Source organism: Arvicanthis niloticus, chromosome 6 (genome assembly GCF_011762505.2).
Source record: "Arvicanthis niloticus isolate mArvNil1 chromosome 6, mArvNil1.pat.X, whole genome shotgun sequence".
Classification (NCBI taxonomy): domain Eukaryota; kingdom Metazoa; phylum Chordata; class Mammalia; order Rodentia; family Muridae; genus Arvicanthis; species Arvicanthis niloticus.
Window position 1 is genome coordinate 105,472,892 of NC_047663.1, and position 26,545 is coordinate 105,499,436.

At 49.4% G+C, this 26,545-nt stretch overlaps 1 protein-coding gene across 9 annotated transcripts in view; it reads right to left on the bottom strand.

Annotated features, from left to right (window-relative positions):
* Positions 1 to 26,130, bottom strand: part of Cacna1b (calcium voltage-gated channel subunit alpha1 B) — a 175,966-nt gene extending 149,836 nt beyond the window's left edge. For all 9 annotated transcript variants that reach the window (XM_076937505.1, XM_076937503.1, XM_076937500.1 and 6 more), the window contains exons 1-3: positions 25,736 to 26,130; positions 24,748 to 24,853; positions 21,531 to 21,670 (exon numbers count right to left, since the gene is read on the bottom strand). In XM_076937505.1, the coding sequence (XP_076793620.1) occupies positions 21,531 to 21,670; positions 24,748 to 24,853; positions 25,736 to 26,019 (530 nt within the window). In that variant the 5' untranslated portion in view covers positions 26,020 to 26,130. The remainder of the gene's footprint in view (positions 1 to 21,530; positions 21,671 to 24,747; positions 24,854 to 25,735) is intronic.
* Between the last annotated feature and the right edge of the window lie 415 nt (positions 26,131 to 26,545).

Consider the following 26,545-nt stretch of genomic DNA (forward strand, 5'->3'; position numbering starts at 1 on the left):
TTAGAGATGAGCCTCCTCTGGCTTCCAGTTTCTACCTTAGCTGGCATTTTTATTCCATGGGATAAATAATACTAACCTCTGTTGGAAATGGTTTTTCTCCTAGCTGTTCTCAAAGGTTTCGTGCTTATAATCCCCTTAGGCTGTTTGCTATACCCTTTCCCCTTGTCATAGAGTCAGGGGACCAGCCTGCCCCAGGACAAGGAGTCTTAGGAGACACTTGAGAACATCTGGGGATGGAGAGATGGCTCACTTGTTAAAAAGCACTTGTTGACAAGCAGTGGTGGTGCACACCTTTAATCCCAGCACTTGAGAGGCAGAGGCAGGCGGATTTCTGAGTCCGAGGCCAACCTGGCCTACAGAGTGAGTTCCAGGACAGCCAGGACTACACAGAGAAACCCTGTCTCAAAAAAACTCAAAGAAATAATAATAATAATAAAAAAAAACAAAATGAAAATTAAAAAAATTTAAAAAGCACTTCTTGTTCTTATAACTACCCGGGTTTGATACCCAGCATCTAAATGGTGGCTCACCATCATATGCAACTCCAGTTGGAGATCCAACACCCTCTTCTGGCCTCTTTGAGAACTAGGCACACACCTGGTACACACATATACATGAGGAAAAAACATTCACACATACACACACACACAAATAAATCTTTCTGAGCTGAACAGAACAAAGCAAATAAGTCTTCCCTTAAAAAAGAAAGAATGGAATAGAATAGAATTATATTATTAATAGAATGAAGGGCTGGATAGAACTATTCCATTGCAGAGGGCCTGGGTTTGATTCCCAACACCTATATAGCAGTACACTATCATTCCTAACTCCAGTTCCAAGGGACCTGATGACATATTCTGGCTCCCACAGGCACTGCATTAGCAACAAAATATCCGTATATATAAACTTTATATATATATATATGATATTAAACACTGAAAGATGTCAAGGAACACAAAAATCAAACTACAAAGTAATAATTAAAAAGTCTTACCACAATACCCCAAAGAACACTATTAAGGAAAAATGAAAATTTTATTTTTAGCTTGGCCTAAAGACACAGGCCTGTGATCTCAGCTACTTGGATTGCTGGATTGCTGAAGCAATCCACAACCAGATGTTCTAGACCAGCCTGGGCTACAGAGTGAAGTCAAGATGCTGTGCATTCGTTACTTAGTGAGCCCTGTCACAAAGTCAAAAGTAACAAGAGGGCTGGGATGTAGCTTTGTGGTAGGGCACCTGAAGAGCAGGTACAAGACCTAAGTTCAATCACCACCACCAACCACACACACACACACCACACACACACACACACACACACACACACACACCACACACACACACACATACACCACACACACACACACACACCACACACACACACCACACACACACCACACACACACCACACACACACATACACACACACCACACACACACACCACACACACACACACACCACACACACACACACTACACACCACACACACACAACACACACAACACACACACACACACCACACACACACACACCACACACCACACACACACACCACACACACACACACCACACACACACCACACATACACACACACATCACACACACACACACATACCACACACACCAGAAAAAAAAAAGAAGATAAGGAAGGGAAAGGAAAAGGCACTTCCAGTGCATGTAGCAGAAAACAATTGACATGAAGGAAAAAATAAATCCCCATAAATCATATGAAAATTACAAAACGCTTTATCAGAAAAATCAAAAAGTCACAAAACTGCTGTGTGTGTGTCTGTGTGTGCGTGTGTGTGTGTGTGTGTGTGTGTGTGTGTGTGTGTGTGTGTGTAAGCTATTCAGAGCCATTGGCAGCCAGGGAAATTCACACCCCAAGCTGAGCAGGCTATGCTAAGCCTGGTGCTGTTTTTCCCAACAGCTCTGCTGAAGGAAGAAAAATTTGCAGAATCATTTCAGAGAGTGTCTGGCTAATTCCAGTAAATGTTAAAATGAGCAGCCCTGTGACTCAGGAAGCCACTTCTAACTATATAGACAATATATTCAGGCATGTTCACATAGCTCTTCATAAAAGTCAAAGTCAGAAATACCCTACTGCTTTCACAAAGGAAGGGGAAAAATAATCATGGAACATGCATACAATGGGCACATTATACTCTGGTTAAATGGATGAGTATAATATATAACACATAATATATAATATAATAATCATGGAACATGCATACAATGGGCACATTTCATTCTGGTTAAATGGATGAGTATGCAAAATTCAATAGCCCTGCATTTATTGATATATTACATGTTTAAAACAGGACTGGCAGTGAAGCTCAACTGGTAGAGTGCTTGCAGAGGGTGAGTGAAGCCCTGGGTTTGACCATAAACAGTCCTGCGGAATAAAGCCCAGCCCACTTCCATACTCAGGCTCTAGGACCCTAGGGCTGAATCAAAGCCAGAGCCCCTTCTAGCCCACCACACCAGCCATCAGGGGCTGTGCTAAGACCCACAAATGGTGCCAGAGGGATCTTCACCTTCATCTGCTCAAGAGAGGCAGGTTCCTTGGTGGATGAGCAGGTCAGACTCCAGAAAGACTTAGAACTAGACATAGTTCTACTTCTGGTTGTCAACTTGACTACATCTGGAATTAACTAAGATGGAAGCAGCTAGGTACACCTCAGAGGGATTTTTTTCTCAATTTCATCATTTAAAGTAGGAAGACCCACTTCTAATCCAGATCCTTAGCAGTGGGAGGATCCACCTTTAATCTGGGCCACGCCTTCTGCTGGCAACCTAGACATGGGTGTGAATGAAGGAGCTTGTTCTTGCTCTCACTAGCAAGTCCACTCCTTCACTGGCATTAGAGCCTAAGTCTTCACAATTCTAATGTATACTGAGACATCTAGACTTGTGGACTGAACAACTGCTAGATTCTTGAACCTTCTGTTAGTAGACAGCCATTGTTGGGCTAGCTGGGTCACAGCATGGAAGCCATTCTAACACATCCTTTCCACATATGGATTCGTTCCAACACTTCCACCCTGAACAGTGGTCCTCACCTGTGGGTCATGACCCACATAGAGGTCATATATAGATATCCTACATATCAGATATTGACATTATGATTCATAACAGTAAGAAATTATGAAGTAGCAACAAAGTCATTTTATGGTTGGAGGGGCACCACAACATGAGGAACTGTATTAAAAGGTCACAGAAATAGAAAAGTTGAGAACTACTAGCATAGAGAACCCTGACTAATACAAAAACATTTATGAAAAATCAATCCTTCTGTGCCAATACTTGAGTTATGACTAAGAAAAATTATCAGAACACAGGCAACTGTACTGTGGTATGTACATGTATACACACACACACACGGGAGGTGGGGGGAAGCACAGACAGGCAGACGGACAAAGACAGAGATGGGCAGAGAGACACTAAAAACAAATAAAGAACTGTGAACTTTGACCCCTGACCTCCACTCCCCAGGAGCTCACTTACAGGCTTGCATCACCACAGTGCTCCCTGCAATCAGCATCTTAAAATAATTATTTTTGTTTGTATTTAGTATCCTATTTATACAAAAAAATAATGGACACCAAAGCTAGACAGTAATGGAGTTGTATGGTATGGTCTAACTGTGAAACATTTATATCACCCCTGAAGAAGTGTTGTGCCCCCCCAGCGGGCCTCACAGTGCCCCACCAGACTTGGTGGCACTGCTGCAAATGCCAGTCTGTTTGTTTTTGTTATTTCTGTAAAAGCCGGGCAGTGGTGGCGCACGCCTTTAATCCCAGCACTTGGGAGGCAGAGGCAGGCGGATTTCTGAGTTCGAGGCCAGCCTGGTCTACAGAGTGAGTTCTAGAACAGCCAGGGCTACACAGAGAAACCCTGTCTCAAAAACCAAAAAGAATCACAAGAAATAACGTTCATGTGCAATGGCCAATGGCTTCCTTTCAGGACGGTGGGGGACATCAGTCTGTCATGTGCCAGCCTTTCGAATTGTGTCCCATGTGTACTTGCATAGACCGCTGCTGTCCGTAATGACCACTCTGTGATCTGACTTGGGTCGTGGACTGTGAGCCGCTGATGACCGCCCCCTTGGCACCAGCACTTCTTAACTCTGGGTTGTTTCGATGGGACAGGTTCCCAGAGCGTGTAAACATAGACATCTCCTCACATCATTTCCCTGGTGAACTGTAGCACCCACAGTGGGAAGTCCTCTCAGGGACAGAGGCATAGAGGAGAGACAGGCCCACCGCCCACCTCCAGTCTCGAGTCCCAGCTGGATGTCCAGGGCCACAAACCCACAAATCATGAGTTGGCAAAACAGCTGACTGACCAGCACCTGTCAGCAGCTGCATCTGGGGCCCTAAGCTAGAGGGAGACAGAGAGGGGGAGGGGGAGGGGAGGGGGGAGGGTTAGCTGCTCTCAAGATCTGCAGCCACACCAGCAGGGACTCCAGAGGTGACTAAAAACTGATGTCCTCAGGCTCCATACACCGTGGACACTTGGCCGGCCCCTGCATACCCTCTCTGCTTCTTTCTGCCCCATCCACCCACACTGGCTCCTCAGGGCACCTGTAACAAGTGTGGTGGGTGAGCACAAAACTCACAGCACCCAGCAGCCCCAAGCTATGTACATATTTTTGGAGCTATCTGGAGCCAGTCATCAAAACCATGAGGACATCACTGAGTCTGCACATAGTCTCTACCTAGAAGGCACATGTAGGATTCACTGAGCTCCAATACTGTCTGTCAGACAGTCTTGCCAGCATGAGGGTTAAGGGTCCTCTGAGCAGAGCTAGCAGCTCTACCTTGAAGCTCCCATTTCATAAAGCCCCAGCAAGGGAGCAACACAGGTTGACTGTGTGTCTCTAGCTGCCAGGACAAGACAGCAGTACTATGCTCTCCCAACATTGCTACAGGCAGCCCTCTGACACTTAGAAACATCTAAGTTTGGGTAATAGATTGGCTCTGTGTGTGTGTGTGTCTGTGTGTGTGTGTGTGTGTGTGTGTGTGTGTGTGTGTGTGTAGAGAGAGAAAAAGGAAATCTATCTCTCATGGGCCACCACTCCTGCAATGGAGATTTAAGAAGAATCTCTGTCCCTGATAAGGGCTAAGACTAGAGGCATCTATTCACCCACTAGACTAGCTAAGGATGCCTCTCCACTCTCATCCAACTCACTCCCTAGGCTCAGGGAGTCATACCTAGAGGAACTTAAAGTTATAGGCTCCTGTGACCAAAATCTAGAAGGTCTAAGGGGCAGCAATTTGAGTCATAGACACTTGGCCTGTCTGCTTGCCCAGACTATCTGCATATCATCCTTTATCCCGGACACAGAGGTCATAGAGAAGTGCCATGCCTGTGCTGGGACTCCCATGAGACACTACTCAGATGTGCCCAGCTGTATCATCACTAAGTGGCAGGGTCAAACACCCGTGTCCTTGCGACCTACTCCCCAGCTCATGCCACCCTACTTGAAAAGGGCAGCCTGCATCACATGCCCCAGCTCTGGCTTATCCAGGGCAAAGAGAGCATCCCAGCAGGGCAGGCCCAGGGAGGCAGCCTAGTCAATAGCAGGCAGTAGCAGAGGCATCATTACCCAGGACCGCTTTGTCACTCACTTTCCAGGTGCTGGTGTCACCAAAGAAGCTGCTTCTGGTTTCCATAGAGACAGACTTTCTGAGTCTCAACCAAAGATGCTTGGGCTTTCTCCCAGCCTTCAGGCCTCATCCCCACTCCAAGAAGACAGGAGCAGACCCAGGGCTCCCTGCCTTTCCTGTAGTACAAGCCCAGGCTCTGTGATAAGCCTAAGAGATGTCATGTAGGATGGAGAAGAGACCCTGAAAACATTCCCAACACAGGTAAATGTGGCTGCCCACCTCCTGTTCCGACTGATTACTGTCGGCTCTTGCATCATCAATGCCTCAACTTGATGATAATTCCTGTCTGGATATCATTAAGCTCATGGTTATTAGAACCCAATATAAACAGGTACCCATCACAGAGTCAAGGATTTGACTCAGGATACAACTCAAGGTGAGAATATTTTAAGTTTTTAATGTTTTAAGTTATATTTTAAGTTTTAATTATTGTGCCTAAGAGATCTATGAAACAAAATTGTGTCTAACCTGTAAGCCCCGTGCCTAAGGACAGATACTCCCTGGAATGCTGGGGGGATTCCATAACAACACATGGTTTCACTCCCTAAACAAGTTTATTTGTCCTAAATACACCGGATGGGCTTGATCACATGTAGGTGGAAGAAAATGTGGGCAGAAAATATGTCAGGATGCAAGCTTGCCCCTCATTGGACCTGTTGGAAAATATGGTAACCCTATGGTTTTGGCTTTTTAAGCCACTGTAAAGCAGGACTTGTCACCATTTCCTGGGACTCCAGAATGATCCCTACCAGACCCCATCATCCTGGCCAGTATTTAATTAAAGCTTGTTTCAAACTTGGTTCAAAAATTGGTCTTTCTCTTGTGATTCTCAGGTTTAACAGGCTGAAACTACTCAAAGATAAAATGTCTGAAAAACAGAAAAACATATAAACCAGCAGAGTGAAGATGCTGAATAAACTCTAAACAACCAACTCACAGACCGTCCAAGCAAGACACAGCACAGAAACCCTCTGGAAAACTAAGAACAAAGGTCTTATATTTTGGTTGTGAGCCTAGCCTTTAACAGCTGAGCCATCTCTCCAGCCCAAGAACAAAGGTCTTAAGGTGGGCAGACACACACCCTGATGATGATGGACCCATCACAAACCACACAGGACAGCAGGAACCACATAGTTTAGAGGCAGAAAGAAAACTGTCAGCTGAGAAAACCCCCTTCAGGGCATCCTCTAATGAGTGAAAGGTACATTTCCTTCTCCCTTTGAAGTCTGTGAAATCTAGTTGAGGACTGTAGAAAAGTCAGCTTTCTTGGATGTAGTTCTAAACATATACAGAAGAAATACTTAAAGCAATTACAGAATTTCTCCTCCTATAAACTAATAAAACACCCTCAGGAGACTGGGGCAAGTTTTGCATCCACAAATGCACCACTTTAAGAAACCACTACAAAGCTATATAAGAAACAAACACACACACACACACAAAACACTACAGAGCCGAGTGTGGTGGCACATGACATTAATCCTGGCACTTGGGAGGCAGAGGCAGGCACATCTCTAAATTCCTGGATATCCTGCTCTACAGAGTGAGTTCCAGGACAGCCTGGGCTACACAGAGGAACCCCATCTCAAAAAGAAAAAAAAGCGCCAATAAAAGGTGTGTGGACTGAAAAGATGTTTAAGACCACTGGTGGTTCTTCCAGCAAACTCTGGTTCGACTCCCAGCACCACAGGGCAGCTCATGACTGTCTGTAACTCTAGTTCCAGGAGATATGATGCCCTCTTCTGGATTCTGTAGGCACTGCATGCACATGCTGCACAGACACACATGCAGGCAAAACACCCATCCATACACTTGAAATTTTAAATTAATAAAAACTTTTAAAAATACTGTAGATAAATCAAAATAGAATCCTAAAATATGTTTAAGTAATACAATAAAGGCAAAAATACAGTTTGGTTAAACAAAAAAACAAAACAAAACAAAAAAAAAAAAACAGATAGCTGATTTAAATCCTACCATACCAGTATTATATCAAGTAGATATGGTCTGAATAAAACAGAAAAACAGTAAGCTGGAAGAAAGATCTACAAACTCCAAGTGAAAATTAAAACCTTCCGTGCTACTCTCTAAACAATTACAAAGGCAAAGAGAAAACTAACAATATTTTCTAGAATAATGCAGCTAACAAAAGTGTTAAGAAACATTCTACATGGCATTATATACAGGCTTTCCAAGTGTCTACAGGAAAATAAAACAACATAAAGCAAATATGTCTGAAAAAAATCTTGACACAGTTTTAAAACTGAAATCAGACTAATGTGCTTTTGGACCATGATAGTGGAAATGACAAGATTCTGGGAATCTCCACACACTCGGAAGCTAGGTACACCTCTGAGCAAGGCTGAGGCCCAGTAGGAGCCCAACGCAAACTTACTAACACACCAAACTAAGTTAAACTGGCAGTACATTGAAAGGCAGTGCAAACGGACAAAGGTCCAGCACTGAGAACATAAAAACATACATTGAAAAGGGCAAACCATCTCAAGTCACCAGGCTAAGTTTCTCATTGAAAAGACTGAGAAAAAAGTAAAAGAAACTTAAAGAAAACAGATGGAAGGAAAGAACGTGAGAGCAGAATAGGTTTTCAAAACTTATGAGAAGAAAATTAGAGTTGACTTTTGGAGGAGATTATTTAACCAAAATTGATGAACCTCTAGCAACAGTGGCAAACAACCCGAAAGGTAAGAGGCCGAGTAGAGGCCTCACGAGACTTCAGACCAAACCCACAGCTACGACTCACACAGTATGAGACAGATGAACCTCAATATCCCCCGGGACAACTGAATGTTGAATTTTTAAACTCCTCAAAAGAATAAATCTCCAGTATTAGAGATAGATTCACTCCAGAATTCAACTGAACTGTCATTTTGATGTAGTGACTTCTAGAAAAGAAAACTTTCTAAATTTAATTTATAAAGCTTGTATCTATGAGCAAACCCCACATTACATAATCTTTATTTTTAAAAGACAGAGTTCCATTGAGATGGCTCAGTGGGTAGTCTCTTGCTGCCAAACCTGGTGACAGGTTCAATCCCCAGGACTCACATGGTCAGAGAGAACCAAGTTCTACAGGCTATATGCACAGGCACATACATATATACATACATACATATTTATATTTAAAAAAACACACAAAATAAAGGTTCGAATGCTTTGCCAGCTGCTGATTCATAGCCCATGAACTGAGTCTCTATAGTTTACTAATTTTTGTCTATTTATTTATTAAAACAACCATTGAACTCAGGGTCTCATACATGACAGGCAGTACTCTATCTCAGAGCTTCGTCCTCAGCTCAGGTCTAGTTGAAGTGTTTGATACCAAATGTCCATTATCACATCATCAGAAAACACAAATCAAACAACAACAATTTCAATACATCATAGGCAATACACTGCCTGTGAGAACAGGTAAATGAAAATAATGATAGCCCCAAATGCCAGCAGAGACGGAGGTCTCTGCACACTGCAATGGATTAAAGTTCTTTAAAAATACCTAAACATGGGGCCATAATATAGCCTGGTTACTACATTCTTTAGCGACACACACAGACACAGACACACACACAGATGCACAGACACACACAGAGGTACACAGACACATACACACACAGACACACAGATACACAGACACACACACAGACACACAGATACACAGACACACAGACACATACACACCAGATACACACACACACAGAAACTGCATGTAAAAACATATGGAAACTCTCCACAGGGAAATGGTTAGACAAACTGGCCCCCTTGATCTGTACTTTACTGTACTTCAGACAGTTTTTATAAACCATGTCCATCAAGTGTACTGAGCCACTTCAACAACATTTTCTTGCTTTTGTCTTTTGCCACAACTTAGTAACTACTGCAGTATTCCAAACATTCTTACTAATTTGCTATAGTGACCTGTGTTGCATGATTTTAATGGGAAGATACAAAAATCATCTATTCAGGGCCCTGTAGGAGGATCTAAGATGGGAGGAGTAAAAAGAGGAAAAGGAAGAGGAGGAGCTAGAAAGGGCAGAGATGTAAGAGGAGGAAGAGCCACGCAGGTATGGAGAGCAGTTGTGGGTAACAACTTATATTTAGGCTAGCTAATTGGGAAACAACTCTAATTATATGGGCATATTGTTATTGAGCATTACCAAACACATAAAGCCTTTGATTAATATTTAAGCATTAGAGTCTCATTTTCCTACCAGGCCCACATGGATGGTGGGATGGTCTGGGCCCAGCCTTGTGAAGACAGCATGGAAGATTGGCAGAGCCATCTCCCACATTGGCATCTCATGGGTGCCAGGGCTGGTGTTTCTGGCTGGCCGTTTCTAGCTGTGGCAGCACGTGGCCATGGAACATGGCGGCCGAGCTAGGCAGAGCGGCCGCAGCTTAGATAGTGGGCTTGACCAGCGGCCTACATGAGTGTGGGAACTCAGAGATGTTTACCTAAAACCTACCACCTACAGGAGTATGGGAACTCAGAGAAGGCTACAACATCAGGACATGCCCTTGGCAACCAATGGACAGCTCTACTATGAACAGCAGAGGAAAGGAAAGGCACCCTACAATCCTCCCTCCAATCCTCAGAAGGCAAAGGACCAACGGAGCTCTCTTCTGAGGGCCTCAGGTAAGCCATCACACACACTTGCTGTCAAAATGACCACAGTACTGCTCAGCCCAAAGGACACAGCCCCGTATGTGTGAGCTGAGCTCTGACACTTTTACCGTGCTTGTTTGGGAACAAGATTCATGGTGAGACACGTAGTTCCACACATAAGACAAGTAACTTAAGAAATGTTATGACATGATCGCTTCACTAATCAGCAAATTCCCCATCTTGCCTTTCGCCTTGGGCCTCTCTAATCTGAGACACGGCAATATTAAAATTAACAGTGACCCAATAATGACCTTAGAGTGTCAGAGTGAAAAAAAGAATTGTACATCTCTTGCCTTCAATTGAAAATTAGGAATGATGAAGCTTAGGGAGGAAGGTATGTCAGAGGCAGAGACAGGCTAAATGGCCTCTCACTCCAAACAGCCAAGTTGTAAATCAAAAGCACATTCTGGAAGTCTAATGATCATACATGGAAGGGAAAGCTATCAGCCTACTGCTGACAAGGACAAAGTGCTAGTGGTCTGTAGAAACCAATGAGCTACCAGAGCTGCTCAAACATCACCTAATTCAGACTCCAGCCTCTCTAAGCCCAAGGCAGGAACACAAACAGAAGCAGCAGGTGCTGGGTAACCACAAAAGCAAGCAACCCGGGAGGCCCCGCTGAGGGAGGTCGACCCTGCTGCTCCATAAAACAGAGCTGAGCTGACCACACACCTGTTCACAGTATGCCTTACTGACCACAGGGCCAGCTGCAGAGGCTTAGTGCTCAGAGACAAAGATTCTGTCAAACATTGCATCCAATGACAACACACTTGGTGGCCTAAAGAGCTGTGATGTAGATTTTAAATAAGATGGATATTGTTGTCCAGCCGAACACAACAGACATTCTGTAACTCACAAATTAAGTAATTATTCCACCATAGATACTCTTCCAATAAACCTGAGGAAACAGACATTAAGACTTCTGAGAACTCACTGTGCTAAGTGGCAGGAGCATTGATACCTCAGGGTGGATCTATTGAGACACAAACACAGGCTGGAAGATGTTAACCTTCATGGGGAATTTGAGGGCAGATGTGCAGCTGTGAAGTCATGTAGCAAGAGACCTAGAGTTACAAACGCGGCCTGAAGGCTTTGTGAATCACTGTCACCTCGTGATTGAACCTGAACAGACACCAAGCTGCTTCTTACAAATGGATGTACAAAGTCATCTCCTAAGGTGGGGAGTCGTGACCTGAGGCTGTTTCCTGCTCCTGTGGACACTGCTGACCACAAATGGTTTGCACTCCACAGCATCACAGGAATTCGTTAGTAGAGCAACGGCAACTTAAGAGGACCAACCTCAATTCTGAAAGACGTTCCAGCGCGAACAGCATGCTATCAAACAGCCCTGCAGACTGAAGAGAAGTACGGGAAAAGACTTTACTATAAGGCCAACTCCACTGCTGTCTTAGGAAACCACCAGGCACCACTTTCTTCCTCAGCTGCCACCAACAATACGATCTCAACAAAAGGCTCAATGAATTAAGCAGAAGTGCACTTAATATAGTAGATACAATATATATCTTTTCTATGCATTATAGCAATAAGAAGTCCTGACCTGCTTTATTGCAAAGTGGACTTCATTGTCGTTGCTTAGAACCAGACCACAATATCTTTGAGGCACGCCTGAATTAGCAATAAAAGAAGCAAATGCTCATTGTCACATCATCTGCAAAGGATTGTGCTCAGTGGAGAAGAAAAAGCCCTAAAGGTGGATACCACTCATGTAGTATTGTCGAAACAACAAAATCACAGAAATACAGAAGTATTAGTGGTTGCCAGGCGTGGGTTGGGGTGAGGATGTAGTGAGTCTGCAGAGCTACAGAAGGGCACCATGAGGGTTCCCCTTGGAATGGGAAGCTCGGCATCTTGGCTGTGGTGCTGTATTGTATTTGTAAGGTGTTCTCACTGGGGAGCGCTGGGTAAGGATGCAGTGCTCCCTCTATACTACTTATGGTAAATCTACACTTAGTTCACAATTAAAACTTTACCTTTTTTTTTTTTTTAAAGAGGTGTTACTCTTCAGAGCTTACAAGTGCCCAACCCACTGATCTTGCCTGGTCCACAGGGCCACATCCCTTGTACTTCCGGCCCCAATCCTGCCAGTGTGTACCAGTTAAGTCTGGTGAGTCTGTGGAAACTCACATGGCAGCCATTCCCAGTTAGAACCTCTGGCCCCTCCTGTCTGCCCATCTGTGGGCAAGAGCCAACCACTCCCTCCCTCCATACTGATTAGGGCTGTAAGCAGAACAGGAAGCTAGCTCTGGGCTCCTACCCACCAGGGAGCAACACTACTTCCTGAACTAGGGTCTGAGACAGATGCTGAGAAAAGTCGGAACCAGGGACTGACTACACCTTAGACAACACAACCCTCAGACTGCACACCCCAAGGACCTTCTCTCCTCCCCATCCTCAGCCTCTTCTGGGTTCAGTGGCTCACCAGAGGGAAATGAAAGACATGCATCAGGAGAGGCCTGGAACAAGGGCTAATGAAGCCCTCCACAGTGCTCACCTAGGGACTCAAGGCACTAGAAGATCAGGCTAGCCCAGGATACCAGGGGGCCACATACCACATACCAGGGGGTCTAGTCCCCTGGACTTAGATCTGCATCCTGTTCCCACCCTCCAGAACAGGGAAGAGTACAGTCGAGTCAGAGCTGCCTAGCCTACGTGTGGTTTGTGATGACTGCTGTGCAGTCACGGGCACCCATGCATGCACGCACACAGCCCTGGGGGCACAGTGAAGGTGAGAGTTGGAACTGCAGCCAGCACTACAGAAGGGAAGGGGGTGATATAACACAAGCCCCATTTCACATGGACTCCAGCACTGCCTCCTCAGCCAGCCAGGGGCACATAATCCTTCCCAAAGGGTTTCCAGGCTCTGAGGAACCCAGAGATGGTCTCTGTCCAGCATGAACCCTGCGCCAGGCCTATTGGCTTTGGTGTGATAGCAATGAGGAAGGAAAGCACCAGAGAGTAAGTGTCACAAGGTTAACCACAAGAGCAGCTATGTGGCCTGCAAGGAATCTGTCCTAGAAACAACTGGTTGGCTATACTGCAGAAACAGAAAACCAGGAGATGTTACACACAGGATGGAGACCAGCACAGGAGAGAGCCTCTCTTTCTACAGCAGCAGGGATGGAAGCCCAGGAAATACGAAGTTCCTGATGTGCCATCAAAAAATCCAAGCTGAGGAGGAGGCCGCCTGCCACCCTGCTCTCTGTCCAGGGACTAGCTCCAAGCCTAGTAACAGGGAGAAGCCATTAGCAGTCATTCTCACCTCAGTGTGAATCACAGCTCTGGGCTCCAGTGTGAAGAGGGATGTTGAGCAGAAAGGAGTGAAGCTGGTGAGTTCACTATACTTTGCTCACAAGGGCCACCCTCACTGGGAGTGAACAACTTCTGTGGCATCTGTGGGAGTGTAGCCACAGGATGCAGCACCAGCTACCACAAGTTATAATATCCCTGGCATGGATACGGCACACCACACCAGGGCTCCCGTGCCAGAGCACCTGCGCCTGAGCCCATCTAGGAAATGCCAACCAGGACAGGTTGATGGTAGTGAGCTCCAAAGGCCGAGATTACCATACAGAACTGGGATGTCTACTCAAGATGGAAACTTGGGAATTTACAAGGCCCCTCCCTCCTAAATGGTGACAACTAGTTTAGAGCCCATCTCAAAATCCTGACCAGGCCTATACTGGCCCAGTTTGGGAAAGGGTCTAAGGACCTGAGAGTAAGGTACACATTGCACCAGACCCTTACTCCTTTGTCTGACACCTGCTGGCCTTGTGTCACGCCCTTGCTGGGTGCTATATGCCCAGATCATAGCTCACAGTAAGTATCCAGCACCCTGGGTCCATTCTGTGTCCCAATACAATTCCTTGTATTCTGTGGTCCCCTACCAGCCTGGGCACCCATGGTGCTAGGTTTTACAGGTGCATATCTCCTTTCCCAAGAAGTTCCTCGTCTCTGAGCTGTAGTGGTCAGGTGTGAGATGATAGGATGAGAACATGCACTTCTCCTGGCTGACCACCCTGAATGCTGACTACCTAGAAACTTCTGGGTCTCACTTTGAATAATCTGAGAGGCCTTGGAAGGTATGAGGAACAGGGCAGGGCATGTGTCCTAAGGCCTAGAATTCCTTGTTACAGGTGAGCTATTGGAAGGTGGCTACTGGGGATAATGGATCCTCTCCACCTTAAGTCAGCGGTTAGTGGACTTCAGGAGCACTTCCCACCACTCACCTGTGGTCTAACCCAGAGACAGGGAGGCCTTGCATAGCTGCTGCACAGCATACAGCCTTAAGGGCACATGGCCTAGCTCATGCCCCACTCATCAGGAAGGCCCTGCTCGGCTTTCATATAAGGCAGGCTTTAGAATTCGTTTTTCCTAGGAGCTGTCCTTAACCTAGAAACACACAAGGACGCTTATTCCCTAGAGATAACTGACAGGGCCAGAGCGTGAAGCTGTTTCAGACTGTAGATATCTACCTACCCAAGATCAGGGAAGAGCCTGAGCCCCTGAACACAAATCTGTGGGGATTGTCCCTGAGAAGGGCCTGTGTTCGTGATCCAGAAGTATAGAGTCCTGAAGCAAAGGAAGAAGCGGGGAGAGAGGGAGGGAGACAACAGAGAGTAAGCTAGGTCCTCTATAAATACCCACTTGCAGGGGTGTGTGCCAAGGTGGAAGGCTGGGTGCTACTCATCAGAGCAGGGCATCCCTGGGGCTTTATGTAACCAACACAGGGCTCTAGGGCTGTCCCAGGGAGTTGTGGCCAGTGAGAGGCCACTATCAAGACAGGGGATCTGCAAACTGCGATATGCATACCAGTGCTGGACCCACATGTCACCTCCCTCATCTAGTGCCACATTCACATGGCAGTCTCCATAGGGCTGCCTATGAGCAGAGGCCTGGCCTCACTGTACGGGGGCTTCCCTATGTCCTAGGTCTGGCAAGTTCTCAGATGCCACAGGACCCCTGAGTATCGTGTAGATACTACCTGGAGGACATTAAACCTGATCTCAGAAGATAGGGATCAAAGGTTTCCTCCATGTAGCTAAAGAGACTACCTCTCAGAACTGAACTCCTAATCCTAACTGCTCCAGCCACACTTAGGGGCAGCAGATAATCAGATCCCTAGAGGTAGGAAAGAACTGAGTCAAGTGAATGTCAATTGACCAGCACCAGAAGCCATCCCCCCCCCCGCCATCCCCCCCCGCCATCCCCCCACCATCCCCCCCGCCATCCCCCCCCCGCCATCCCCCCGCCATCCCCCCCGCCATCCCCCCACCATCCCCCCCCGCCATCTTCCCCCCCCCCCCCCCCGCCATCCCCCGCCATCCCGCAGAGCCTCAGGAGAAATACTGGGAAGCTACAGAACAGCCTCCTGTGTGGACCTGCTAGACACACAGCCACTGTCATGCCACTCTCTTGTACCCTGCTCAGATATGTCTTGGGTCACTTGGCAGCAGGCACAGCATTCCCTCAGCACTGTCTCCTTGCCCGGTGGCAGATGTCCACAGTGCTCATCCATTTGCTCCATCCCTAACTTCCTTGTGCCTTCCCAGCCTGGGAGGAGCACCTCCCAAATCAGGCTCCATCCTTGTGCCCTAAAGGCCATTAGACACCAGTGGCTTAGCCCTAAGTTCAGAGTCTGTGGTGGCCATGCCTGCCTCTAAACTCACTGTCCACCTTCCCTCCCAGTGAGGCAGCCCACACTCCTCCTCTTCCCAGGAGATGAGTCCAGAGAGGAGCCTGAGCTCTAATTACATGTCCTGGAAACAAATCTCGGTTTAATTTGAAGTAAAACGAGACGCTGTGGTTGGAAATGCTCCCCAGGGAACCACCTGCCTGAGCCAAGATTTGTTCCTTTGTGTCTCCATAGGCCATAAGGGAGCAGGCTAGGCCACAACAGAGGTACAGCATCCTTGGTACTATGGATTTAAGTCGTCTAGGCCAAAGGCTATAGCAGGGGTTTCTGGGGATCCTGAAGAATGGATGCAGTGATAGGGGATGGGGGATGGGAGGGTGGGGGTGGGGCAGGGCAGAAGTATGATGGGCACCGCAGGAAGCTCAGGGAACACAGCAGCCGAGAGAAGTGGGTGTCAGGTTTAAAAGACACCAGCGGCTCCTGTAGACTGAGTCTGCCTCTTGAATGCTTTGAGACCTGGCCCTTTAGCATCTACCTGGGCGGAGGCTGTCTGTGCCCAGTGACAGCCCAACTTGATTGTCCTGCACCCAGACCACAGATAGCCCTTGTCCCTACATCCTCTTCCCTGACATTCACTAAAACTGTCTCTCAAAGACCTCCTGACACCATGGCAGACAGTACTCTGCATTCAGCTACTTTGAGCTTCCCTTTCTCCAAGGGCAAATGGACAGTTTGTTTTATGTATCTAGACAAACATGGCCTGCAGGAGGGCAAGAATCTAATCAGTCACCTCTGTGTCCCAAGAGACCTAAACAGTTGGCAAGGCAAGAGGTATCTCCAGCAAATGCCTTCCAGGTGACCAAGCAAGGTAATGGCAGACAGTGAAGAAGAGGGCCTGGGAGGGACGGGCTGGGGGTGCAGGGCTGGGAAGCTCAAGTGCCCCCCTTATTTGCTTGCTCTCCCACTCTCAGCCCTCCATCTTTGCTCTGCCCTACATCCATCTCCTACATCTGTCTCCTGTATCTTGCCCCTCATCTTCACACATACTAGCAGATGTTCCTGCTTCCAAATTCAGTGGGAACCGTCTGTGAAGTCACCTCTGCCCACTTCAGCACACCCTCTTCAGCCCCCAGACACTCATTTCCATTGGACAGACCAATATATTGACCTGGACATGTTTTCACTCGGACTCTAGGGTTGGCCTTCTCCAACTGCATCAATTTTTCCTGGGCCTTCCCACCAATGTTCAGGTAGACTGTAAGCAGCCTACTGCACCACTCTGGACCTCCATCCCCTGACCACATCAACCAACTTTGTTTCTCTCTCCTGTTTTGCTAAAAAGCACCCTATGCAGTGAGCAGTATTATTACTAACAGGTTCCACCACAAGGCCCCCACGCCCAGCAGGCTCAGTCCTCCACACGCCTGGTGCACTACAGGCCATAGCACATACTTCCCCTACAACGTCAGCTTTGCTGTGCAGAACATACTCTTCTGAATCCCCCACTTCACACAAGTGCACCCCTAGGTTTCCATCACCTCCTTGCCCAGGCAGCACATAGCTGTGGCACCAGGGTGCAGTCCAAGATGGCTTCTCTTGTCCCCAGGGATCCTGTCGGCTGTCTGCTACACTCTTGGTCAGGACATTAGCCACAGCTCTTCCCAGACACCAAGTAGCTTCTACCCTTAAGCCTTGAGGTTCACTCATGCCCTTTCAAACCCGAAGCCTCCTCTGACTGCCTACATAAAGCTTGTCCTATGTGCTCCTTACCCACTTCCCCACCAAGACCAAGGTTATTTGGTCCTTCCTGGACACACTGAGTTGGTCCATGCCGAGAGCATTGTGACCTAGCCAGGATGCCGACCTGCTCTGGCTACAGTCTGGGAGGTGGAAGCCCAGAGCTGCAGCATCTCTAAGCACTATCCAGGTATGAGATTCCATATACTGATATATGAGATTCCATATACCAATGAGAACTAGGCTGGGCAAGATGCCGGGCCTCTGCTCCCAGGAAGGGGCTCAGCAGTTCTGTTCCTGTGCTCATACCATCTGGCAAACACTGAGTGTGTGAGTGATTAATGGCTGATAATGGATTAATGATACTAGATAATGGATTAATGAACAGTGTCAGCAGAAGGAAGATCAAATGTTCAAGGAAATGAACAGCTAACGGGAGAATATAATATGGATAGGCACGGGGTGAACAGGCTGAATACTAGCAGGGCACAGCTTTCAGGTGGTCTCTGGCTAAGCTGGGATGGTGGCTCTTTCTATCCTCTTCCAACTAGGGTCCCAACAGAGCAATGCTGGACCCTGCTCATCCTATATGCAGAAAGAAGTGTCCTTGGAAAAGAAGGTGGACAATGAAGCCTGCCCCTGTCCTTCCAATCAGCTGTAGGACCAGGAAGGAAACCAGTCTCCTGGTAGTAAGGCAGAGCCCATATTAAAAGATTTAGGGCCTTGTCCCACCCTACCAAGGGACAAGAGTCTGGGCGGTAATCCATGGGCTGGTCCAATGAGAAGCAGGACTCCTAACTGAGGGGCCAGACTTTCTGAGAACAGGCTAGCCTCAATGCCTGGAAGCTTCCAACATCTCTGATAATCCCCAGTCCCAGAAGCATCCCTTCGACCAATAGAGGACCCAAAACCAGATCCTACCTATGCCCCAAGAGCAGCCAGCACCCAGCATACCTAGCTGATCACAGCCCATGCACCCTATACCCTGCTGCAGATAACAAGATACCTGAGAGGAAGGCAAGGAAGACGGCAGCAGGCACCCAGCCTTGGCTTCTCTGTGAGCTTGGGGGTAAAGGAACAACTCCCTAATCTACTATTGCCCAGGCATCGGTCACAACCTCTACCAACATCAGTAGAAGAGAGACCCCTGCTGGCCACTGGGGATATGCCTGGCTTCACTAAGCAACAGGCCAGGGTGCTGTCTGCCTTTCCCCTCTGGGCCTCTAGCCTTCTAAGCACCAATTAAACAAAGCTTAATTAAAACAACAAAATAACAAGAAAGTGCCACACCTCCACATATACCCTGTCATAGGGACCTCAGCTCAGGAGGGTTGGAGATGGGTTCTTCCCTGGGTTTCCCACCAAGACCTCCCACAAACACAGGTACATCCGGGTCCCTGTGAATCTGTAGCCTACAGGAGCATCAGTGCAGCTCCTAGTTTGGCTCTGGTCCTGCATGTAGGCCTCCATGAGACATGCATCACCCTTCCACCTGGGGGGTTCCCCAAAACTTGGCACTATCTCAAGGAATTCAATGCAAAGGGAGAGGCCTCAAACCAGGACACCAGCTTTCTTGCAAACACAGAATGCAAAGACGCAAAGGGCAGTGGGCAGAGGAATGGAACACGAGGCTAAGACGAGATGGGTGACCGAGGAGAGTGAAGGAGGCAGAAAGGGGAGGAGGAGAGAAGAGAAGACTGCTGTGTAAGAGGCAGAGAAGGAGATAAACAGAAAATGGACAGACCAGACCAGAGTGAGACAGTCCTGCCTTCCTTTTGGGGGCCCTAACATCAAGCATTCACGGGAATGTTAGCATTCCTGTCTGAAACCACCCAGCAATAGACTGTGCTTCCCCACCCCCAGTCCTCTTGTATGTTCAGAGTTCTGGACAATCTAGAGGTCCTATAGGCAACGGTTGTGTGGGGAACTCTGGTGTCCCTCCTGATCTCCTATCTTCAGACAGCCTAAACCTGGGTAGAAGATTCGAGTAGCAAGGTCCAGCATCCCTTGTCAGCCTCTCCTCTCAACATTCATTAGTTTGGCCACCACACACTACACCCTCCTAGATGCCAGCCCTAACACAGGCTCAGGGGACACTCTGAAAAATAAGATGCCATCTTGTCTTCAGGGACTTGACCTCAAGGGAAGAGAGCTGTAAACAGCTGTAGTTACTCCTGGATGCCCCAGGTAGTAACCCTGGATGTGGGGAACACCTAACCCACAGGGGCCACACTGTTCACCAACCCCAAGTGATTCTTCACTTAAGTCATCAGTGGAAAGCGAGTCTCCACAAACTACAGAGGGCTTTCGATGAACACATGTCAACACATGCCTGCTTTGGAACGAGCAATCCACAGAAGTGTGCAAAGATTACCATCACATGGGAGGCACCGAGGCCACCAACATACTAAACTCCCTGGGCATACCAGACAATTCTAAGGAACAAACTTCTCTGCCCCATCCTCAGCATTACAAACATCATCCTCACAGCAGAAGCAACAGAGTAAAGACAGAGCAGACTCCCATGTCTCTGTGCACCTTACTTAAGAGACCCAAGGTCATTATGTGATTTCCTTTATTCCTCAAAAACTGGGACCCATGGTGGCTGAAGCCCCAGACCTAGGCTTCCCAGTTACCTCTTTCCTACTCTCCAACTGTCCAACCCCCTCCCCCCACACCCACACACACCAGGCCTCCATGGAGGTGAGTGGTCAGTGAAGATGGACGCACACCAACTCACATTTAAAAAGGGCTCTCACCTACTGTGGGCTGGCTCCGCACGTCCCAGTCTGGGCACTCAGTCTCCAAGCACAAGGCCCAAGGGAACATGATACTGCCACCCCTAGACAGGATGGAGCCTCTGGGGAAGCCACAGGCTCTATGTGAGCAGCCATCATCCCAACCACAGTCTCTGTTCACAGCACAGTGGCTCCCCAGACCTCAACCTCCACCAGAACAACAGAAGAAAGATGGACAGCGCACGCCCACTGGGTAGATAAATCAGCTGAGGTGGCTTGGGGACAGACCACACACTGGCTTCCTGGGCAGTGGGGAGTTTTATTTTGGTCATTATAAGGAAGTGCTGATGTAAAGAAGCAGTGGGCATACACTGTGACTAAACACACTGGGGACACAGGGACTGGAGACATGAGCCAGCAGTTAAGAGCACTTGCGCCCTGGTTCAGTTTCCAGCACACACATGGTAACTCCAGTTCTAGGGGCCCTCATGTCCTCTTCTGATCTCTGAGGGCCCCAGGCACATGTGGCACACATAAGCATAAGCTATCACAAACACTCACTCATTAAATAAATCTAAAACCAAGAACATTACCAGGACAAGAACCAGGAACATGTACTCAGCCTCACGCAGTGGGATAGCACAGAACTATGGGGCTAACTCCTCAGACAGGAAGTGGCTCAGATTCCACATGTTCCTCCAAGATCACAGATGGATAAAGCCTTCCTCAAAGAAGCCCCTCACTTGCCAGTCACCCCACCCACAGTGCCCAGTGACCACCTTGCTTTTAGGGTCTGTAAGCAAGCTCTGCCAGACAGGCCACTAGGAGTGAGCCCATTGGGAAAACATGTTACAAACACAAACATGGCCCTCACAGCAGAAGCTACGGCGAGCAGATGGGAACAGATGCCTATGTTACTTGAGCGGAGGGAAGCAATCCCATTTACCCAGGAGTCAGAGCACTGGGTATCAATGCAAACATGTCTGCTGCCTCCACCCCACAGCAGGGCAGCCCACATGCAACTGCACTCAGCCTTGACCCACTTACCCCGTGAGGACCACCACGAAGTCCATGACATTCCAGCCATTCCGTAGGTAGGAGCCCTTGTGGAAAACAAAGCCCAGGGCTATGATCTTGATGCCCGCCTCGAAGCAAAAGATCCCGATGAAGTAAGGCTCCGTGTCATCCTGAGGAAGAGCACAGGACACTGTTTACCTCCGTCCTCTCAAAAAAGCAGCTTGGCCGCAGTTCCTCCGTCTGATGACCATACCTTCTACCCCAAGGCACCCTAAAGACTTCCCCAGCATGCAATGCTCCCACTAGCCTGAGTGTGCTCATCTGACATGGCTCGGAATATGACCTGTCATTTGTTGGCACGAGTGTCCTGATCATGTTTAGGAGTTCTTAGGCCTCTACTCTGTTAACCCAGCTTCTGCTCCACTCACAGATCACCCAGGACCATCCTGCTGGAATCATGGGGCAGACTTTACTGAAGGAGATTTTTAAAAGGCAGTGACAATGCTCTTTGGGGATGCCTGTAAATCAAATCCTTGTATTAAGTATAGCAACCCTTTCTATACGACAAAATCTTCTCCATTCTAAGAGCACAAAGACACAGAGAGGGAGTAACAGGGCAGAGAGATCACAGGTAAACCCAGAAGCCATCTCTGTCTGGCCACTATGCCAGGTTACCCAGAAAGCTTGGCATCCTTAGACTTTGCTTTCGGACTCATTCATACATGCAATACACATAGATAAGCGGAACATGCAAATTCTGACAGGAGGCAAAGCATTAGGATGCTGTAGTGATGGTATCTGTGGAGATCAGAGGGCAGGCATGAGGCTAGGAGGTAGGTGCAACCCCAGGAACTCAGATGGACCAAGGCTCAGGGAACGTCATCAAAGGTATGGCAACAAAGGTTTCTGGGGCTAGACTCTAAGGAAAGATTATTGTTGGAGAAAACAGTGGGACAAAGGAATGAAGATAGAGACTCTAGTAAGATCCCTAAGTCTGCTTCTTAGCCAAAACCTGCAAGACGTGATGCTGGGGAGAAGGATGGTACATGACCACACATGTAGTAGGAGCACCGTGTGCAAAGGGGGGAGAGCAGAGAGCTTGAGGGAGCTGGACAAGCAGGATTAGCATGATTCAGTTGCTATTCTCTGGAGCAGCAGCTTTAAACAGAGGAAGAAATGATGGGAAAGTGCCCGGTTTCCAGAGTCCACTCACACAAGGATTGGCCCCTAGCACCAGCTCCAGCAAAAACTGCTTCTCAGAGCCACTATGCCCCATGGAGAAAGATTGGGCGTGTGGCCTAGTGGTCCAAAGAGCTGCCAGATGAGACAGGGCCACTAACTTCTTCAACGGAAGCTTTTCTCCAAGAAGTCTGGCCCTCGAGGGCTCCATGCCTTGCCAACACTGTAGCTTACCCTTTGTCTTTTGCCTGCAAGGAGCCAGGCCCCGAGACTGAGTAATGGCCGCCCATGGCCCTGAAGTTTGGAACAGGAGGTGGCTATGAGTAGGAGTGAGTATATGAGAGGAAGCTCCATCTGAAGGGGTTCTGAGCTACACCATGGGGCAACGAGCATCCATGATGGCCTACTGCCCCCATCCTGCCTCCTAACATTGACTCATGACAAGAATGAGGCTCCTGGAGTTTAAATGGGAGAGTCTTATTCCTCAAGGGGAGGGACTGCTGACACCAAAAGGAGGAGCTGACTTCAGAAGGTCTTCACAGGAGGTCAGAAAAGAGAAGGGCCACCAGCAAGGAAGCTCCGCCCTAGGCTCGTCTACCCAGCTCCTGTAAGCCAGACCCATGATTGAGGCTGATGGGGGTGGGAGATGGGTAAGCCAATGGCTTGGGAACCACTGGACTGCAAGCTCAAGGCTTGGGCACCTATAGAAAAAAGTTAGTATGAGGCAAAGTCCCCGGAGATGAGAAAGCCCACCCCATGCAAGGCTGGGGTTAGCAGCCAGCTTTCCCACTCACCAGGATAGGTCCGAAGCAGGCATATACTGTGTGTTCTCCCAAGAGCTGAACCACTAAAATCACATCTCCCCATTCCCACCATCACCGAAACCAAGCAAACCTGATATACTAACACAGGTACTCAGAAAACCGCACATCAGACTGGTCCATAAAAGGATGCCTCTGTTCATGACCTCCTTGCACTGACCTAGGACTATCCTGTGACTCTCTTGGCCATACCTGACAGAGTTCCCTAGAGACTTGGTCACTACCCTCGGCCTGCCGTTGGTGATACTCAACCTGATGAACCTCCAAGCTCACCGTTTCCCAGCCTCTGGAATAGGTGCTCACCACAAGGTAGAGTAGGATAAGGACCTACTCTGCCAGAAGCCCAGAGGAACACAGGCCCTCTTGGGCATGCCAACAAGTGCCTAAGAACCATTTCTTACCCTCTACCTTGAAATGTGACTAGACACACACTCCTTCCCAGCCTACACTCCAATCCCACTCAGTCTTCTTGTGTCCTCCAGAAAGGTCCTCAACGCCAAGGAGCCATCCTAGATATCCTCTCACTTGGTTCCTCTCGATGGCCACCGACTCATAGTCACCCACTCTTCCAAGCTACAGGAGAGAGTGGGAAAGGAGGCCACACCGCTGTGCCACGTCTCACAGTCACACCAAGCACATGCTAAGCCCAGGAAAGGGGGCAGCAGGAAAGAGCTGTGGCTGCTCACGTGGCCTCACCTGTGAAGTGCTGTTACCCCTCAAACCTCCAGAGACCAGAAGGCTGGCCTCCATTCCTGCCTCTTGCTACATAAGAGTCATAATCCCAGCAGTATGGCCCCTGATCCCCAAAGCGGACACCACTGGGTTCTAGGAAACTCTTGGCAGGACACTAGAAGAAAATATGGATTTGGAACATTTGGAAAGAAGTACTTCCTTAGGGAGCATGGCGAAAAAGGTGGTCAGCTGGCCACAGGACTACCCATAAAGCCTGATACTCTTGTTCTCTTCAAAAGAAATGTCCCTCTCTCATTCTAGGTATAGAAATCAAGGCCAGCAATAGCATGCCCCAGCGAGCCATCTGGGGAGCAGGGGCAGCTAAAGACACAAGACAAACCAGCTGGAGGTTCCTGGTCTTTCATCAGGTTGAACTGACCACCCCAGCTTCCGGGCACTGGAGGTGGAGTTAAAGGACCCTCAGATGAAGGATAGGACCCTGTCTCGCTCAGGCACATCAGACAACCTGCCACTACTCCCACCTTTCAGGCCCCAGACCCTCAGCCAGCACTCACCAGTCGTTCAGACATGGGAGTCTTGTCCCCATCAGGGAGGTGCTGCTCCAGGGCCAGAACAATGCAGTTGGCGATGATGGTGGCCAGGATCATGTATTCGAAGGGCGTGTGTGGGTTAAGGACTGGCTAGGAGGCGCTACGGAGGTAGTGAAGAAGAGGACAGCGCAGTGCAGCAGCTGAGTACTGCTGGCCGACACCCACCTTCCCTCAGATCAGGGCTAGTCTTCCCAGCTCCCCGCCCTAGTTTTGGGGGCAGCCAAGAGGCGGGGCCTTTGCAGTTGCCCAGCCCCTCGTTAGTTCGGACGCCATCAGCACCACGGACAGCTGCCTGGCCTGGCAAGCCAGCGCCTCGGGGGAACCCTCCTATCGCCCCCCAAAGCAGTAGAAGCAGACCCTGCGCAGGCGCACACCCTTCCTAAAGACAGCCACAAGTAACTACACCCGCACGTGAACATAATGTACTAAGAATGCCTACCACACGCACGCGCAGCACCGGCTCGTGGATGCCCGCACACAAACGCAGGCACTTGCAGTCAGCACGCGCACAGACCTGCAAACCACACGCACACCTGCATAGACTCAGATTCACCCTCCGTGTCCTCCAGGCCAGCCGCACACTGTGTGCCCCAAGCTGGCTGCCCAAGACCAAGTGCACGAAGGGATAAGTCTCAGGTCAGAAGGGGCTCCGCCCAGAGTGCACCTGGTCCGTCGTGGCCTCCACGACCACACACGCGCACACCCAAACCACGCACACACGCACTCGGAGACCGCCCCAGAAGCCCAGCCCCGCCCCGCTCCTCCTCGCTGTGCTGTGGGGTCCGCGACGCGTCTCTCCCAGGTCGCACCCCCTCCCAGCACCAGAAAGATGGCCACTGGGCGCCGCCGCCCAGGCCCCAGCCGCCCCTCCCAGACCCGCCGCGCGAACACCGACGTCGCCCTGGCCCCTGACCTCCGCCAGTTCCCGCCCGGCCAGGCCCCCGTAGGATATGGCCATTCGGTGATACGCTTAGCGTATTTGCGGACGACGTTGTCCTCGCTGAAGACGAAGAGCGAACGGTTGACGGTGAAGCAGTTCTGCTTGACTGGGATGGGGTTGTACAGGGCCATGGTCCGTGCGCGCTGCGCAATGGACTGCTTGTACAGGACCCGCTGGCCCGGCGGCAGACCCCCCTGGCCCGGGCCACCCGCCCCGCCGGCCCCGCCGCCCCGAGCCCGCTCCCCGCCGCCGGTGCCCCCATAGCGGCCGCCCAGCTCGTCCCCGAAGCGGACCATGACTCCCGGGAGCCGCGAGCATCCCCGGCTCCACGGCCTGGCACCGAGGGCGCGGCGCGCCAGGGGCTCCTAGCCTAGCCGCAGCGAGCTGCCTGGACCTCGCCCGCCAGCTGCTACCGCACCCGAGCCGCGGCCCCACGCCACGCCCTATAAGGGGTCGGTCACGCGGCAGAGCCTAGCCAATCCGCGTCAGTCCCACCCCCGAACCCCACAGACCCCGCCCCCGCGTCCGCCCCCGTCGGAGTCCGCGGCGGTCCTCGGGGAACGCCGAGTTGCTTGCGTGCACCCAGCTTTAGGCAGCGTGAGCCTCTGCGTGCCCCCGGGGCGCCGCCCAAAGCCTTGGCCGCGTCTGATTCCCCGCTCAACAGCCTGAGAGGTCCCCGGGTGCCCTCGCGTTCCTCGAACCCGAACAGACCCTCCCCGTGGGGACATGTCTGTGGCATCCAGAAGCCGCAGCCTAGGTTCTCATTGGCGTCCACACCCCTGTCCTGCGGAGGCCATGTCGTCAGCCACTCCCTCTCGCTGC